Source organism: Zophobas morio, unplaced genomic scaffold (genome assembly GCF_036711695.1).
Source record: "Zophobas morio isolate AGI-343-1 ecotype UQ-CSIRO unplaced genomic scaffold, CSIRO_AGI_Zmor_V1 ptg000030l, whole genome shotgun sequence".
Classification (NCBI taxonomy): domain Eukaryota; kingdom Metazoa; phylum Arthropoda; class Insecta; order Coleoptera; family Tenebrionidae; genus Zophobas; species Zophobas morio.
The window spans coordinates 2,793,480-2,814,126 of record NW_026972135.1 but is presented as its reverse complement, the minus strand read 5'-3'; the positions used below and the strand labels follow the sequence as shown (position 1 = coordinate 2,814,126).

The 20,647-nt window shown below is 33.4% G+C and overlaps 1 protein-coding gene and 1 long non-coding RNA gene across 2 annotated transcripts; one reads left to right on the top strand and one right to left on the bottom strand.

Moving 5' to 3' along the window:
* Positions 1-535: 535 nt before the first annotated feature.
* LOC135137957 (uncharacterized) lies at positions 536-7,172 on the bottom strand. The gene is made up of 2 exons (XM_064067738.1): positions 744-7,172; positions 536-564 (listed from the first exon to the last, which is right to left on the bottom strand). The coding sequence occupies exons 1-2, from the start codon at positions 7,170-7,172 to the stop codon at positions 562-564; spliced, it is 6,432 nt and encodes a 2,143-aa protein (XP_063923808.1). The 3' UTR covers positions 536-561.
* A 2,378-nt stretch (positions 7,173-9,550) lies between these two features.
* Positions 9,551-10,207, top strand: LOC135138826 (uncharacterized). The gene is made up of 2 exons (XR_010282064.1): positions 9,551-9,845; positions 9,905-10,207. It is a non-coding gene; the product is annotated as an uncharacterized LOC135138826 (long non-coding RNA).
* Positions 10,208-20,647: the final 10,440 nt, after the last annotated feature.

The following is a 20,647-nucleotide window of genomic DNA, read 5'->3' as shown; positions in this document are numbered from 1 at the left end:
TTGTTTGAATTAGTTAAATATTGATAGAATAGTTTTTCGTTGTTTAAAAATTTAGTGTTATGAATTTTTCTGAGATGTGATTGTTTGTATCTTTTAAGTCGTTTGCTATATAAGGAAAGTTTTTGTAATAGGGTATCTTTAATTTGGGATAATGTTGTGTTGTACTCATTGTAATCAGTTTGATGAAAATTATTGTTGGTCAGTATCGAATGCATACATGTCATGATATGTGGTGTTTTAACTCCTCTAAGGTACTGTGTTATTTGACCTAGTTGTTTTCTAATGTTATTAATTTTATAATTTAACCGTGTTTCCCAATGAGGGGTCGAAGGTATACGATTGGTGTTTGTATTTATTATGTTATCTTTACATGTGTTAATTTGAATACAAGTTAAAGCTGCACAGTAGATAATTGTATGAAGTTTTTCAAAAGAGATCGAGTTTGTGAGATATTTTGGTAAAATGAAGGAGTTCATTATTTCTACAATTGCTTATTATTATTATTATTGTTAATATTAATATTATTATAAATTGGCAACCGACCATAGCAATCTGAGGAATCTACTTTCGTACATTTTATCAAATAGGACGAGATTTTATGTCCATTAAAACGATTTTTACACGCGTAATCCATGGGCATTGTATCATTTTTATCTGGAATATTTACTTTCGCACCATTCGCTACCAGCAACATTACTTCATCTAAATCTCGACAGCCGACCATCGTGATCTCGGGATTATACTTTCCCACCTTTTTTTATCAAAAACGACGTAATGCTATGTCCATTAAACCGATTTTTAGATGCGTAATGCATGGGCAGTCGACCATTTCTATCTGGAATATTTACTTCCGCACCATTCGCTACCAGCAACATTACTTCATCTAAATCTCCAAATCTACAAGCATAATGAATCGGCAGCCGACCATCGTGATCTCGGGAATCTACTTTCGCACCTTTTCTTATCAAGAAAGACGTGATTTTTTCTCCATTAAAACGATTTCGACACGCGTAATGCATAGGCATTCGACGATTTCTATCTGGAATATCCATTTTCGCACCATTCGCTACCAGCAACATTACCTCATCTAAATCTCCAAATTCACAAGAATAATGAATTGGCAGTCGACCATCGTTATCTGGGGAGTCTACTTTCGCACCTCTTCTTATCAAATATGACGTAATTCTATGTCCATTAGAACGATTTTTACACGCGTAATGCATGGTCAATCGACCATTTTTATCCGGAATACCCACTTTCGGACCATTTCCTACTAGCAACATGATTTCATCTAAATCTCCAAATTCACAGGCATAATGAATTGGCAGTCGACCATCGTCATCTGGGGAATCTACTTTCGCTCCTTGTTTTATCAAAAATGACGTAACTCTGTGTCCGTTAAAACCATTTTTACACGCACAATGCATTGGCAGTCGACCATCTCTATCCGAAACATCCAATCTCGCACCATTCGCTACCAGCAACATTACTTTATCTAAATCTCCAAATTCGCAAGCATAATGAATCGGCAGCCGACCATCATTATCTTGGGATTCTACATTCGAACTTTGTTTCAACAAAAATGACATAATTCTATGTCCATTCAAAAGATTTTTACACGCGTAATGCATGGGCATCCGACCATTTCCATCTGGGATATCCACTTTCTCATCATTCGCTATCAGCAACATGACTTCATCTAAATCGCCAAATTCACAAGCATAATGAATCGGCAGCTGACCGTCGTGATCTCGGGAATCAATTTTCAAACCTTGTTTTATCAAATAGGACGAAATTTTATGTCCACTAAAACGATTTTTAGACGCGTAATGCATGGACATTCGACCATTTCTATCTGGAATATACAGTGCCGTACCATTCGCTACCAGCAACATTACTTCATCTAAATCTCCATATTCACAAGCATAATGAATTGGCAGTCGACCATCGTTATCTGGAGAATCAACTTCCGCACCTTCTTTTATCAAAAAGGGCGTAACTTTGTGTCCATTAAAACGATTTTTAGACGCGTAATGCATAGGCAGTCGACCATTTCTATCCGGAACATCCACTTTCGCACCATTCGCTACCAGCAACATTACTTCTTCTAAATCGCCAAATTCACAAGCATGATGAATCGGCAGCCGACCGTCGCGATCTCGGAAATCAATTTTCGAACCTTGTTTTATCAAATAGGACAAAATTTTATGTCCACTAAAACGATTTTTAGACGCGTAATGCATGGGCATTCGACCATTTCTGTCTGGAATCTCTATTTTTGCACTACTCGCTACCAGCAACATTACTTCATCTAAATCTCCAAATTCACAAGCATAATGAATTGGCAGTCGACCACCGTTATCTCGGAAATTTACTTTCGCTCTTTTTTTTATCAAAAATGACGTAATTCTGTGTCCGTTAAAACCATTTTTACACGCATAATGCATTGGCAGTCGACCATCTCTATCCGAAACATCCAATCTCGCACCATTCGCTACCAGCAACATTACTTTATCTAAATCTCCAAATTCACAAGCATAATGAATCGGCAGCCGACCATCATTATCTTGGGATTCTACATTCGAACTTTGTTTCAACAAAAATGACATAATTCTATGTCCATTCAAAAGATTTTTACACGCGTAATGCATGGGCATCCGACCATTTCTATCCGGAATACCCACCTTCGCACCATTCGCTACCAGCAACATGACATCATCTAAATCTCCAAATTCAGAAGCATAATGAATCGGCAGCCGACTGTTGTGATCCCGGGAATCTATTTTCGAACCTTGTTTTATCAAATAGGGCAACATTTTATGTCCACTAAAACGATTTTTAAACGCGTAATGCATGGGCATTCGACCATTTCTGTCTGGAATATCTACTTTTGCACTACTCGCTACCAGCAACATTACTTCATCTAAATCTCCAAATTCACAAGCATAATGAATCGGCAGTCGACCATCGTCATCTGGAGAATCAACTTTCGCACCTTCTTCTATCAAAAAGGACGTAACTCTGTGTCCATTAAAACGATTTTTAGACGCGTAATGCATAGGCACTCGACCATTTCTATCCGGAACATCCACTTTCGCACCATTCGCTACCAGCAACATTACTTCATCTAAATCTCCAAATTCACACGCATAATGAATGGGCAGTCGACCATCGTCATCTGGAGAATCAACTTTCGCACCTTCTTTTATCAAAAAGGACGTTACTTTGTGCCCATTAAAACGATTTTTAGATGCGTAATGCATAGGCAGGCGACCATTTCTATCCGGAACATCCACTTTCGCACCATTCGCTACCAGCAACATTACTTCTTCTAAATCTCCAAATTCGCAAGCATAATGAATCGGCAACTGACAATCGTAATTTGGGGAATCTACTTTCGCACCTTTGTTTATCAAAAATGTTATAATTCTATATTCAAAATATCGATTCTGACACGCGTAATATATGGGCAGCTTACCATCTCCATCCGGATCATTCACTTTTGCACCATTCGCTACCAGTGACTTTACTGCACCTAAGCATCCATATTCACAAGCGTAGTGAATCGGTAATCGACCATGCCCATCTGGCGAATCTAAATTCGCACCATTTTCTTTAAAAAACGATACAACGGAGTCCACATTCAGGATTCTGTCAAACGCGTAATGTATGGGTAGCTTTTTGTCATTCCCATCAGGAACATCCACCTTTGCTCCATTTTCTACCAATGATTTCATTGCATCTAAATTTCCATATTCAGAAGCGTAATGAATTGGCAGGCGACCATTGCTGTCTGCAGAATCTACTTTCACGCCTTTTTCAATCAAAAATGGTATAATTCTGTATCCATTTAACCAATTTTTACAAGCGTAATGAATGAGCAGAAGACCATTTTCATCGGAAACGTTCAATTTTGCACCATTTCTCACCAATAATTCTACTGACTCTAAATCACCATGTTCACAAGCATACTGAATCGGTAGTCGACCACTTCTATCCCGAACATCCACATTCGGATTTTTAACCAATAATAAACTCAGCGTTTTAATTAGGCGATTCTCAGATGAATAATGGATCAGCAACTGACCTTTCGAATTTGGAACTTCTATTTGAAACTCTTCCAACTCTAACACACAAGTAAATATTTCGTCAATTTCCATCACCGAATCCCCTAAATTTTCTACAAAATCCCATTCGCAACAGTCTTCCTTTTTGGAAAACTGTTTTCTTAATATTTGCCTTGATCGATTATAAAGAGCTAATCCTAGAACACTCCTTGGATTAATGCTATTGTACATGGTCTTTAAAGACAAAGAATTTTCAATGCACTCAAAAATCATTGAAACATCATACTTAATTGCATAATATAAAACTACTGCCAAGTAGTCATCATCAAATCGAGTCCCATCATATAATGGAACCAAAAATGGTAAAAAAAGCAGCAACTTATGAAAACACGAATTGAAGTAATTAAATTCTCGCCCCACATCACGATAATTTAAATATCTTACGATTTCCGTATTACCTACCCAATCTTTGTTAAAATCGGATTTTGTTAGAACAGTGTCATTTTTCGCAACTGGATAATTTTTGCTGTATGCACAAGCCACTTCTAAAATGTCGCGACCGATGACGTCTTTTTGCTTTAAATCTTCATCTGTGAGTTCCTCTAGAATTGAAGGATTTTTATATAAAATAGCTACGAAACCTTTACAGTTTTTCGCCAACATTAAATCTAAAAAAAATCGAATATTGTTGGAACGACGGTTCGAAATAAATATTTTGTCCCGTGCTTTTGATGGTTCATAATTAAACAGATATAAAGCTGCAAAATATTCCCCGTACGAATTATGAGCGAATTCAACATCGTTGTTAGAATGAACGCGGCTTATGATTCCTACTTCATCACCTTCATTTTTAATTTCGATCAAAAAGCTTTTAACTTTTCGGTCAAAATTGCATTTTACAGGTTTTTCTGCAAGTGAATCAGAGTTGTAAGAATTGGCAGCTAAATGTTGGTAACAATTCATTGTATTTTCAATATCTTTGTAAATGGATTCATTCATTAAAGGAATTTTGTTTTTGTCTGCATATAAAACATTAAATTTTTCTTTCACAAAATGTTCGTACAGTTTAAGAACAGTAAAATTACCGTCTAATAAATTCAGATAGTGGTTTAAGTCTTTTGAAAATAATTCCGTCAACATGTAAATTTGTAGAGGAATGCCTAAAATTTCGTAATTTGGAAAAGCCATTATATTTTCTCTTATTTTACTAAAGGTCTCCGACAACTTATCTTCGGGAATTTGTAGACGATCTCGAATGTAAGCTCGTTGTTCTTCTTCGTTCAACTGCTTTATATTTCGTGACAAACTACCTAAGCCCTCTTCTAACATATTTTTCAAGTTATTTCGAGAAGTTAACCATTGCTTCACCCCTCGTTCCGAAAAAGCTTTTACTAAATCTACAATGGAAGCTTGAGTGTCGTCAGACGCTTCATCGAGACCATCCCACGCTAGCTCTATTTGATTTTGTTCCAGCATTGTTTTGAAAATTGCTTGGTGGAATTTCTTTGAATACTTTTTACAAGTAACGACGTCCAGAATGTATTTTAAAAACTTGTCCATATCGGATTTATTTTTTCTAAAGTGTTCAGGGTGATTTCTTGCGTATATTAAAATAGTCCACTTCGACGAAGGACTATTGCTTTTCAAACTCTTCAATAATGTGCTCTTTCCCATACCAGGATCGGCGCAGATAATATTAATATTTTGCCACGATTCTTTAAAGTATTGACGTTGGTCGATAAATTCACCTTTTATACGTAATCTATCAAGTTTTTCAAACCATCCACGTTTCGAGCTACAATTCTCACTTCTTATCCATTCCAAACGATGATCGTCCAAATATTTAAAGTAATGAATTTGTGTTCTTACATTCTGTTTGCACAAAGCATCAAATTTCTCTTTTGAGATTTCGTTTTCATAAATATAAATCGTCGGACTTTGAACTGTACTTTGAATCGTGTCTACATCATTAATTTTGATTGATACACCTGGGAAGTTTTGCTGAAAAGAGTTTACATCTGTCACACAGTCGATTAAAGCAACTGTATTGTAATCCATATTTCTCAAAAATTTGACATCTGTTAAAATTTTCGTTAACTTTCTTTCGATATGACTTGGTGGTAGAGCTTCTGAGTTTCCAATTAACAATGGAGCTTTCAACATTTCAATTAAATCATCTGTGGTGATGAAATTGTCAATATCGCACACTTCTTGTAAGAATTTCAGCTCAATTTCTCTTTGACCTTCCAATGAATAGGTAAAATTCATTAAGATGTCGTCATACAACTTTGTGTGCTCTTTTAAATCAAATAACTTTCGAAACAGGAAAGTTTTTTGTTGACTGTTTGTGATTCCTTCAACGCCTTTACTAAACGTTTCTTGATTATCAAGTACGATAAGATTTCGAATTTGGCATGTTTTTATTGCTTTATAAACTTGTGGACATCCTTCGACGACTAACGGACTTTTTTCCCGCAACCACATGAGTTTCGAAACTTTGGATGCATCCTCAGCGTAAAGACTTTCCTTACTTGTTATCCAGTTTTCCATAATTTGGTACATTTTGTTAATTTTATTCGTTTTTTCCATATCATCTACACCGTCAATAGCATCCGACCAAACTGATTCGATTCTTTCAAAATTGTTTTTCTCAATAACAACCAAATCACACTTAGAAACAGCTTCTCGGAAAATGTTTTCTTTGTCGTCGACTGATTTACCAGCAACAAAGGACAACGATTTGGTAAAAGGCGAACACACGCAAAGGGCAATTACGCGTTTCATCCGTGTTTTATCTAATTTCAATTTTTTTCCTTCCTTGATACTCCAGTGGGTTATGAAATTTAGGTACTCAAGAAACACAGTCTCATTACTACAGAAGTGTGCTTCTAGTGTCTCCAATATTTCTTTTTTAAGTTGTTTGACATCTGGTTGATCAGTACAGAGACATAAATTTTTGAAAAAAAAATCATACTTCGCTAAATTTTCACGACTTGCTTGGAATGAATAACACTTCCCTTCCGATTTTAAAATACCTGTCAAACTCGTTTGATCGCATTGCGCCAATTTACCATATTTGAACTGACTTAAGTGGTCATCGTTCATCTTACAATTGGTAAATAGAACCATCTTGACAGACTGTTCCTTTAACTTTTCCTGATATTTGAAATTTTCGTAATACTTGTCGATGCTAAAGTCACCACTCTTTGAGTTTAATTTTTCAATCATTGATGTCTTTCTGGTAACGTGTTTTAGCTGAATAGCGACCGTTTCCGTACGGTTTTTGTATACAATTTCGACTACAACGTCATCGAAAGACCCATATTCAACATCATTCGAAGACAAATGAAAATTTTCGACTTTATCATCAGTTATTAATTTTAGAACTAAGTTAGCTATGTAGAGGTGTTCGTAGTCTTTACCTTGATCAGTGGTACCTCGTCTCTTCTCAAACATCTGAAAAGAATGTTACGATCAACTGGAGCCGTCTTTTGATGGTGATTTTGATGAATACGCAATTTTAAATTCTCTCTGTAATTCCGTCTATAGATCAAAATTGCTTTGTACTTATTAGATAACTAAACTTTGTTTATTTGTCAAAAATTTGAGAGGTCACCCCAAAATTCTTTGAAGTTAATCTGAGATGAACGTTGTTGGCGAAACGCGTCAACAAATATTTTGTGTTTTCGGCGTTGTGGGAATAAACGTTCTTTAAAATACAAAACGTTCGAAAAACTATAAAAGTTAATTTTGCGAATTTTATTTTTACTTACCGAGCGTAAGCAAAGAAAGTATTGTAATCGAGTCTATTGGAGGTCGACATTTTATGACCTAGAATATGAAAAATTAGGTCTCCTAATTCAATCTGCCTACCGTTTGTTCACATTTTTATTGAACAGATAATCTTCAAAATTACTGGACCGATTATTTTTATATACTTACAATGTTAGGAATATCGTGTAGATGGTGAAACGCTAACCAAAATTTGCACAATCTCCCTATCAATGTAATGAGGATTAGCCAAATTTTGGTTCGCATTTTACCATCTACATACAAAGTTTGACAACGATTAGTCGCTCCAGTACTTTCGAAGATTACCTTCTTAATAAAAATCTGTCCAGGCGGCAGACAGACGGAAACCGGAGACCATTTTGCTCAAGCTCTAGAGGCCATGATACGTCTAGAAAACATGAAAGTGGCAAATTGCCCGATGGATCTTAATTTATGCTCAGGAAGAAAAATGCATTATATATTATATATAGTTGCCGCCAAAAAATTTCAGACGTCAATGTCATTCAGTCGTCAGATAGTGTAAAGCAACCTTTAGATGTTTATGTATTTTGCATGGCCGACTAGTATAAAGATTATGGCCTGTCCAAGAGGTACCATATGTGTTGCCATCTATTAATAATTACACTTAATAATTTAGCAAAATTTTAATTTGATTTGACATTATGAGACTTCAAAACGTGAAATGGTCGTTTGTTTCGGTATGAATGCCTTTGTGCCTATCAAGAAGTGTTAATAATTCTTTTATCGTTTTTGAATTATTAGTAGATGGCAGCACGTATGGTACCTTTGGACAGGCCATAGTCTTTATACTAGTCGGCCATGGTATTTTGAAAGTTTGACATTCCAGCTGTCTGAAATAATGACAATAAAGCATAGACTACATTAAAATTTTTGACATGACAGAAAAGTGATGTTTGAAATTTTTTGTCGGAAACTGTATATACGTATACATTTATGAATTTTATGGTTAGTTTATCAATATCAGTAAATTCTGAAATATAAGTCGTTTAAATCTTATATAGTAGGCATGGCACAAGAGCAATGACGTCATGGTAATATTAAAAGCGAATTAAAAGCTATATTACTAGTTAAAATACATTTAAATGTCATAAACTCATAATAATCAGCCGAGTATTTCATTAGCAATATTGCAAATAATAATTTGTTGCCGAGTATGCATATGCATGCATATGATTCATAAAAACTTACGGTCGCCATGTCGAATTCCGATAGAAACTACCTTATTGTTGCAGGATTAACGGTTCAATTAACTTCAGTATTCCTGAGTTGTTTGGATAAAGACTTTTCCGACGATCTAACATTTAAGTTACTACAACTAAGTACATGATTTCTCTTTAAAATTGTGCGTTAATGTACCATTTTAGTAAACAAATTGTTATTACTTTTTACTACACTCAAATGTCATTTTAGTTGATAATCCCATTGTTGTACATCGAATTAATTTATATGTAAATGTAATCAATTTGCGTATTAAGCAGAAAACTATTTTAAATATTTTAGTTTTTGCAGTGGAACACACGAATTTGATATTTTCCGATTTATGAACTTCAAATCTCAGCACAAAGATAAATAAATTTCGCAATAAATTTTTATCGATTTTCGATGTTAAATATCGATATGTCAATCAACAATCGTACGAATCTCTACTATACCGACACAAACAAAACAAAAACATAACCTAACAGTCGATATGACAACAACAAATAGCCGAAAAGTGTTCAATGTTTTTTAGTGGTCATTAAAATTAAATGGACATTAGATAGTGATAATGAAATCTCCCCAACATTTACACCACAAAAAACCGAAGAACACGTTGGAAAAAACGTATGAAGAATTCATGTTGTAGTGCAGAGGAGAAAGTTGAACATTATTCAGAAAACGTCGTATTGACAATATTTTTCAGATATCTCAAACATAGAAAAATTTATATTGGAAGCCCCAGATGCAGATTGTTTGTTGATTAAGGTACCATCTTTTGTTCAATAATATGTTGGAATATTTTTAAAAATTAATAAATTTTTAAGGTGGCGTTAATTGTTGTCACAAGGATTAATGATTACATTTGCCAGTAGAAGACATTCAAGACTTCAACATCAAATTACTCATCACAATAAATAATACAAAAACTAACAATCTGTTCACTGTTGTAGGTAATGAGGGTATTCCAAATTACCTACAGTTATAGAGGAAGTATTTTGGGCTTGGTCCTAGACACATCTCACATAATAAGTTTTTCATTTATTATTGTAAAAATAAATTTTCAACTCGGCCATATTATCGTAAATATTGTTAAATCTAATAATGACAAATAACAATTTGAAAAATTATTACAGAGTTTCATTTATTTAATCAAGTCCATATAAAAATTTGAACTTTGAATGTTTCGACGATCGTCGGAAAAATTGTGTAACAAACATGTTGGTTAATGACAATTAACGAACTCGTTGGTGAAACATTTCAAAAATGTCGCAACCAGTGGCATCCGTTATCTTCAAATTTGCGTATTTTAGTCATAGAACTGCAAAATTCTTCTATAATTATAAAAATAAATTTGAGAGTAAATTAGTTCATGTTATCACCAAGAGTACTTTTTTTTTTTTAAATTGACGATAGAGTAGTTGTGTATCACGAAATGTTGTGGATATATAATATCCACAACATTTCGTGATAAACAACTACTCAAAATTTCTTTGTTTCCATAAGAAACAAAGAAATTTTGGAAAACTGTTGAACTTTTGATAGGAATCACAAGTGCAATCCTTTAGAAAAAATGTGTCCAAATTTTCTGTTAACAAACTCTTTAATGGGGCACAATTCTTGTTCTTTATTGATATATATCATAATCGACTCTCTTGCATGAAATGTCCAACGACTTTTCAAGGTCATCCAGACCTGTTTAAGTAGTAAGCTAAAACTTTTAATTTTAATACATACATCTCTATGAAAATAAGTGTGAATGCAGTACCTAACTGTAAATGGAAACTTGTTTTTTTTGTCGAGTCCTTCAAACAATAATAATAATAAATAATTATTATTATTATCATTCCGAATTTTACTGATGAGTATTACTGGTTGCCTAAAAGTTGGAAACAGTTTAAACAATGGAAGCCTTTTTTTTATTATATAATTATACTAAAACTGGAAATACCCTAAATCCACACCATTTTTTCATTTTTCCCAACTGCCCAACGCGTCTGGTTCTACAAATCCCCACTCATCGCCAAAGAGGACGTGAGAATTTATAGCTTGAATTAAAATTTTTGTAGACATTGTAAAAAACTTATTTTGGCAGCCTGGAAAAAATGTATGTAAAATTTTGCGTATGAAGACATTCCTCGTTTCATAAATTTTTCTACTGAAATAAGCGAAATGGAGTAAAATACTACAACGTAATTTGCCAGAAGATGATTTGTTTTTAATTTCTGAAATTGTTTAACTGAAAGGAACAAGTATTATCATTCTTTCATTTTATTTTATGTTGTATTATTTTATATTCTTAGTTCTAGATCTCACTGCATACTTCACAAATTTTTGAGTAAAGCATTGCAAATTTATTTAGAAAAAATTAATACGTTAATTGCTAACAAATTCACCCTGTGGAGGAAAACTGTCAAGATTTTCAAAGCATCCACCTTCCGAGTCACAATTCTTACTTCTGATCCACTCCAGACGACGATCGTCCAAATATTTAAAACGATGAATTTGCGTTTTTAAATTCTGTTTGCATAAATCATCAAATTTCTCTTTTGAGATATTGTTTTCATAAATATAAATCGTCGGACTTTCAAGTGTACTTTGAATGGTGTCTACATCATTAGCTTTTGTCTCACAGTCGATTAAAGCATATTAAAATTTTCGTTAACATTCTTTCGATATGACTCCTAGTTTTCCAACTAACAATGGGGCCTTCAACTTCTGAACCAAACGATCTGTAGTAATCAAATTGTCAATATCGCACCCCTTGACTTTCCAACTTTGTGTGCTCTGTTAAATAAAATAAATTTTTAAACAGGAAAGTTTTCTCTTGACTGTTTGTCGATACGATAAGATTTCGAATTTGGCAACATTTTTATTGCTTGATAAACTTGTGGACATCCTTCAACGATTAACGGACTTTTCCCCAACAACCACATACCACATGAGTTTCGATACTTTGGATGCATCCTCAGAGTAAAGATTTTCCTTAAGTGTTATCCAGGTTTCTATAATTTGGGACATGTTATTAATTTTATTCGTTTTAGATATGTAGATTAAACTTACTTTGTACTTATTAGATAATGAATCTTAACTAAAATTTTTTTAACTGTCTTCTACTATCTACAAAAATTGATGAGGTCACTTCAAAATTCTTTGAAATGCAATGTACCTATGACACATCTAAAAATGCCATTAGGTTTTTAAGTTTAAATTCAGTTTTGCGATTTGAGTTTTTGGAGTTTTCAATTTTTAATTTTTCAGATTTTCCATTTGTAATTTTTTGTTTCCATTTTTTATTTTCTTTATTTTTTCAATTTTTGGTTTTTCAATGTTCGAAGTTTTTTTTCAAAGAGAAATTTTTCAATTTTTCAATTTTAGGTTTTTCTATACATATTTCTTTTCTTCAAGTTTTTATTTGCAATTTTCTTGTTTTCATTTTAAATATGTAATAATAATTATAATTAATAAAATCAGTTTTTCAATTTTACTGTTTTAGAATTTCTTTCATTTACTCGATTTTTAAATTTTTCGATTCTTAAATTTTCGATTTCTCGATATTTAGTTTTTTCATTTTTCCATGTTTGACGATCCTATAATTGATTGGACCATTTTTGGATTTTGCTATTTTTATCTATCGTTTTTTCCTCTTTCCAATTTTTCAAGTCACAATATTTTCGATTTTTAAGTTTCTTAATTTTTAGTTTTTCAATGTTTCACTTTTTCGTTTTTTCAGTTCTTCGATTTCCAATTTTTCGATTTCCCATTTTTTCGATTGTGCTTTTTTTCCTTCTTTCAATTTTTTGAGTTTTTAGTTTTTCGTTTTTTAATTTTTCGAATTTCCAGCTTTTCGGTTTTTCAATTTTGTACTCAAAAAAATGGAAAATTAAACATGAGAAAATGAAAAAATATAAAATAAATCTTTGAAAAATTCAAAAATTGCAAATCGAAAAATTGAAAAATTTAGAAGTCTAGAAACTTAAAAATTTTAAAAATTAAGGTTGAAAAGACGAAAAATTGTGATATCAAAAAATCGTAAAATCAAAGAAAGAAGAAAAACGAAAAATTGTGATATGAAAAAATTCGTCTAAGGTATAAAACGAACTAAGAGCAAACCCATAAAAGCTGTATTACGAGTATTTTAGCTAATTCTCTAACTAATAACATTTCTAACAGTCAGACAGACGAAACATTCAGAAACCATGGATTAGGAAATTCGTCGAATGGACCCATCAAAACTTTTTTGTAGTCTACTTAGCAAATATAACAAAACATAAGTAAACTAAATATATTGTGTTACTTGAAAATGTGCACAATGTGTGCGCTGTTCTAATCGTTTAAGCATACTAGACGAGGACACTCAGTTAAGGATAGTGTTATCAGCAATACCTAAGCATACATTTGTTCTCGTTATTTGAATTTATCCCACCGTTCGTAAACTAACGTTTATTTTTACTTATCGAGAAAAAAAAATTGTTTTCGCAGTCTGTAAATATTATTGCAAATAATATTGACAAATACATGTATATGATTAATAATAACTTCCGGTTGCCATGTCGAATTTCGATATAAAAATAAAAGTAAATAATTGTCGTAGGGTTGCCCCTTCAAGTATTTCATTCTTATTAACTTCACTATTCGTAAGTTGTTTGAATAAACACTTAAACAGCAGTCGATATTTCCAAATAAAACTAATCTTACCTATTATGTCTCACAAAATATAACGGATGATCAAAAAATTTTCATATTAGAGTTAGCCATGGAAATATTTGTCATGTCTTTGATCAAACTGCAAATGTCATGTATAACCTCATTTGTAATTTAAAAATTCCATTTTTTGACAAATCCGTTTTGAATTAAGTAGATTTGAAGTTGAATCGAAGTTTGTGCAATTGCTAGTCGTGCCTTTGAAGATAATTTTCAACAACAAGAGGACTTTTTTCCAATCCACATATCTTAGTTCTAGAAATCCAGAATTCTTATATAATTAAATTTTTCCTCAACAAAATGTTCATACAGATGGAGAACTATAAATACCTATACCACCTAACAAATGTAGATACTTTTTTGTGGTTTAAAAATGATTCTATCAACATGTAAATTTGTAGAGGAATGATCAAAATTTCTTAACCTGGAAAAACCATTACGTTTTCTCTTAGTTATTTTAATAAAAGTTCCAAGCTTCGCCACCTCTCCAGGCAAGTTCGACTGACGTTCTTCGTCCGATTATTTACAGATTGCGTGGTGTTTTCATAGCTTACGGAAGCAGAACTTAGTTCTTGTTTCACTGCCAATCTTTGAAGTTGAACACTCTATACAACATTGTAAGATAAAATACACACTATTTTAAATACAACAAAATTTATTCTCAAAAGTATACTAACATCAATACGAAATACATATTTATCATCAAAATTCATTTTTTTTTTCACACTTTCATGGAATCCCAAAATTTCTACTTGTTCAGTTTTTCAAACTGGCGATTTCCGTTCACTCTCAGTTTATCCAGCCCATCGAACTGATCCTGGTATGGACAATTTTTTGTATTCATTGTGCCTAAAATCATGTGTGGAAATTTTACAACGACAAGAAAAAACAATTCTTCCAAAGAGAGCCCTTGGCCCTGTTAACCCTGTTTGGACGAAACTCACCTTGTAAACCTACATAAATTTGAGAATTAATTAGGTGATGATTTTTCAGTTGTCGCCAAGAGTCCAAATTTTTCTAAATTGACTATAGAACAGTCGTGTATTGAGAAATCTTCTGGATATTATTGAAACAAAGAAATGTTGACAAATTGTCAACAAAAAAAAAACTCTTTTTGCAGTACGCGTTGACGGAAGGTACCAATTTATGGGCCAATGTCATCTTCAGGATCAACCAGTACGCCTATACAATATCCACAGTGGTGTGAACAATACCCTTAAATCGAACACTGTTAATACTTTAATTACAGAACCTTCTTCTTCAAACGTACCGCAGGTGACACCCCATATAAATAAATCTCAGAACGTACCATCAGTAACAACATTTCCACCAAAATTAACGGTGGAGGAAAGTTGGGGACTCGCTAAAGATATAGAGATTTTAGTCCTGAAAGGAGAGAAAAGAGGATAATGGATATCCGTGGTTGGCTGCTATGTTCCACAGACAAGGGGTATCCTACACCTTCCAGTGAACCTCCAATTTGATAACGAATAGGCATATCTATATCGGTAACTACTGAAAAATTAAAAAAAATATTAATAGAACGAGTTTGTGCTCAAAATTTATACTAAAACGCCATTTCTTCATTTTTCCCAGCTGCCCACTCATCGCCAAAGAGGACATCCTCCTGGTATGGGCCGCTCCGACCTCACCCATTGGGCTATCACAGGCGCCTTGATCCGAACAGCCCTTGAGGTTACCCCTCACCCCAACTACAAACAAGGTTCCGGCCACTGCGACGTCGCCGTCATCAAGTTGAACGAAGAGGTGTCCTTCAAGATCACAGTCAGACCCATCTTCCTCTGGACCGGAGACACCAACCTTAAACGCAGTACCCGCTCGAAAGGGGTTGTCGCTGTATGGGGTAAAAGTGAGGAGGTCCAGAATGTGGTGGCAGTACGCAGGGAATAAGGACGGGAGTGGACCTTGTAGTGGGGATAGTGGGGCGGGGTTTATTGTTAAGAAGGGGGAGAGGTGGTACTTGAGGGGGTTGGTGTCGACGGCTATTAAGAATGAGGATTATTCGTGTAATTTGGATGAGTTTATTGTTTTTGCGGATATAGCTAAGTTGGAGGATTTCATTAAGGTGGTTACGAAGTAAGGGGTGAATAAATTGTTTGTTTTGTAATGATGGTGCGAATTATTTTATGGGGGTGGTTGAATATGGAACATTTATTTCAAATTTCGAGAAAATAAATATAAACAACTGTTAATTTCTTATCGAATCTAAATTTATAAAGGATGCAAGGGTGTAGTATGCTACACTTTACAATACTAAAAAATATATATACACAAACATATGTACAAAGTTTCATTTAAAGCTTACATATAAAAATTAATATAAGGTAATTATGTTTATACACTGTATGAACAACAAAATTTAAGATAAAGAGGGGCCATGATCAGAGCACCTAGGACATGATAGGCATCAGAGAGCTAAAGATTATTGGAAAGAAACAAATTAAACTTAGATGTTTTAATCACGGCCTCCCATTATCTTCTATCTTACAAATGTTTTAATTATTATGAATGTTTAGTTTTTCAGAAATTACATTCGAAAGTCAAGTCCCGAAATGCATATGCCGAAATATATGGACATTCCTCTACAAGCAATTTGACGACAAAAATATGTATTTAACTGAAAAATCGTTAACTTTTGAATATGGACGCACAATTATTTAAAAGATAATTACTAATTACGTACATTATTTTAGTTAGAAGTGTTTGGAGGAGCTTTTCACATATAATACTCTAATTTTTAACAGTTCCTGCAGTTTTACATTAATAAAAATGCACTCAAGACCGATTAGAATGTAAAATAAATGGTTAGTTTGTTGATTAAAATGCATCAATTGTGTTTGTATTTTTTGATTTAGTACGTAATTGAATCAATTTATATGCAATCTATTTCTTAATCATAAAGTGCTAATCGTCCAACATTTTCAGATTTGATTACATGAGTCTCAAAGCACAAACGAAGACTTAATTAGCTAAATTGCGAGAAAAGTACTGTAAAATCACCAACTGATTGCACTTGCGTTGTGTTAAACTACAGTAAACAATATTAACTTTACACGTAAACAGCTTTGACGACCAGAGTCACCGTGTCAAATTCGACAAGAATGTATACGTTTCGTCAAGTTTCAAGTGACCAGAAAATTAATAACAAGAAGAACGAGAAGTTCACTAGAGAAGATTCCTCCTCAGATGGAGAAGAGAAGTGCGAAGACTTTTATGACGAATGAACGGGAAGATGGTGAGGTGGAAGAGGGAGAAGACGTTTTGGAGCGTTTGCGAATTTCTCTTGCCTTCCGAATTTTCAACAATTCAAATGAAATTTTGCGATATTTTGTGTCTATGCTAATTGACACCAATGAGTTTTTTAAAAAAATTGTACTCTTTAGAGGCGATATTTTACTTTTACGTGCATAAAATCAGCCGGTAGTCAACGATCATTGTCTCCATGGATCAAAAATGATACAATTCTGTTTCTTTCAAACGGATTTTTAAACGCGTACTTTTTGGGCAGCAGACCATTTCTATCCGGAACCTCCACCTTTGCACCATTCGTTACCAGCAACTTTACTGTTTTTAAATGCGCATACTTACAAGCATAATGAATCGGTAGTAGACCACCGCGATCTCAGGAATCTGCTTTCGAACCTTCTCTTATCAAAAATGACGTAATTCTATATATGTCCATTAAAACGATTCTTACACGCGTAATCCATGGGCATTCGATCATTTTTATCTGGAAATTCCACTTTCGCACCATTCGCTACCAGCAACATTACTTCATCTACTGACCAAAAAAAGGTGGTACTAGAATTCCCGGAAAGATGTCCTTTGAGAATAATACTTTTGAAACTCCCATCGATATCGTTAATGCTTTTGCTGAATTTTTTAAGTCAACGTTTGTTATTGCTTGTTTCACAATCGTATTTTACGCTCAGAACACAAATCGTTCATTATAATGGTTTTTCATCGCAGCCACAGGTTGCGGGTTCTGGAGTTCCTCAAGGATCAGTCCTTGGACCACTAATTTTTCTTTTATATACTTATAAATGATTTGTCTTCGGTTTTGCGTTGTTTGATAATGATACTGTTGTTTGCTGATGATGCCAAATTGTTTCATGTCATGTATTCTCTTAAAAATACCTTATTCTTACAAGACAACCTAAATATCTTACATAATTGGTGCATTGTTAATAAACTCAAGTTAAATATTCCAAAATGTAAGATTATTTCTTTTACTTTCAAGAAGAATAAAATTATATTTAACTATTCCATTGATCAAACTCCTCTTCACCGGTGCGACTCAACAAAGGATCTTGGGGTGTATTTTGATTTTTCCCTTCGGTTCGATCAGCAGTATATTAATATTATTTCCGTCTGCAATTCTATGCTAGGCTTTATCATACGCAATTGTAAGTATTTTTTAAATATTGACTGTTTAGTTGCATTATACCGTGCGTTTATTTTAAGTAGATTAGAATACGCATCTATTGTTTGGTATTCTAACTATCAAGTCTATAATGCTTGGTTGAAAATATTCAGCCCCAGGCAACACGATGTCGTCTTTTTCACGTGAATAAATGGTCATCAATTACGTCATAGGGACCAAAGATTTCACGTGATATTGACTTACCAATGACGGTCAAATGTCTCGTCCAGATGACGTCATTTTCTAACGAACTATTGACGTGATGTACTGACGTCTTAGAGTCGTCATTTTGTAACGAACTATTGACGTGATGTACTGACGTCTTAGAGACGGCATTTATTGTCCATTTTAAGACGTTTTTAATATTTTGATTTTTAGAAAAAAATATGCAATAAATAAAACGCTGAAATAATTTTATATTTTTATATTGTTTACTTTAAATAAAATATTACAATTCGTTGTAATCACCAGGTAAATCCCAAAACAAAATATATATTAAAGTTAAAACAAATTAGAGTAAAAAAAATAAATTTACTACAATTCTGTACAACCAACAATGAATTTCAATAAACAAATAAAAAAATATATGTCAATTAAACAAATTAAAGATAAACCACTCCTAAGAACACAAACAAATCTACATACAGGCAATTAAGAGTATAATTAGTATAAAAAAAAGGATAGTATACAATATATAATCAAAAATTCACGTTGCAATAAAATATGCTATTTAAAGAAAAATCTGTTTTAAAACACAAAGACATCTATTTAGTTACAAAGAATATTAAAAGAAAACTATAATAAACTATAAATCAGTCTTAAAAACACGAACAAATTTATTTACAAAAAATATAAAAAAAAAACTAGAATACAGGGAAAAGACAATTGAATCGCATTGTTGAAGTTACTTGATTTGAAAATGCACTGTAAAACTTTCTAATTCACGACGACTTGACTGTCCCCAACACACAAAAAAGTACCGTTAAGAATTAATTCTGTTTTAACAATCATGTTAATAACCTAAGTTTTTTAAGTTTGCCTCAATTTATTGCACTGAAAAGAAAAACTCGTTAGAGTGCATGGATTAAGGGAAATGCAATCATTTTTTTGTGTATGGGCAATAGCAAGCATTTGGCTATTATTAAATTTAAGGGATTACAGCTTAAAGCAGAAGACAAATTCTGCATTTTAAAAATTTACTTGAATCTAACGGATAATCGTAAAATGGTTGCATTGACAAAAACGTATAACCTATCAGGAAAATCTCGTTGTCAATACTGTATAGTAAGTTACCAAAAAGTATCGTAGTATTACAGGCATCTACCTGTATATAATATCCAATATTATATTATATGTACATATGAATTGGAATTCATTGTATTTTTTTAACTTACAAAGAAATCTGGTTGTTCTAATTAGCAAAGATAATCTTGTAATTCGTCAAAATTTGTTTAGGTGTGGTCCTGGTGGCATAACTTCTATTTTTGCTTTCTTAACTGCGTTAAAAACGAGGAGGGTGGAATAAGAACGGAGGGAGCATGTCGTATGCTTTCAATGGTACGGTTTTGGCCCAAAATCAACTACCGCAAACACCGTTTACGATCGGTTTGTCGACTGTGCGCATGTGCGAGCTGGCTACAAACCTCGAGAAAAGCCCATCGTACTCCATGGGCGTACATCTCAGTTATTTTGTACCATCACGTGCTGTATATCTTTATCCTTTAAGCCGTTTTGTTTTTAATAAATTCAACATGGTGAACTGCAAACTTTGTAAGTCGTGGAATGGAAGTAAACAATCTGTGAAAGACAGACTTAGTTTTCATAAGTAAGTAATAAATGTATAACTTGAGTAACTTTGCCCGCCACTGTTTAGGGATTCTCTCGAAACTGGGGGCGTGGTTTAGCCGAGCGCGTATTCCAAACACCGTCATAAACGGTGTCTAGATTTCGGACGGTCGGTGCCACATTTTTCGACCGTATTATCCCTCCGTTCTTATTCTACCCTCCTCGGTTAAAAATGAAGTGAGTAACGGATACACGAGAAAGTTTCGGTGGTTGAGAACCAACTGGAAATATTGGAATCCTTCACTGTGAAGTGCAATAAACATAAATACCGAAAAAAGGGAAAGCCCGAATGCACGCCTCAAACATCTGATGTATTGTATAGTAAATACGGAAGTTGAGCATTATTTTTTCATTAGATGAAATAAATTTAATAAAACTAAATATTAAATCACTAATTTTTTTGGTAACCATTATCACTTTATAAACGTCTTTATAAAATCAAAATTCGACGAAGGCATTCTTCAAAACCTTGTCCCGTTTTAGGGACAATGGACAAAGAATTTTTATGACTTTGTTTGTGTCGTAGGGTCTTTTCACTATTATACGGTCAACCCCGGATGTTCTATTGATAATTTGC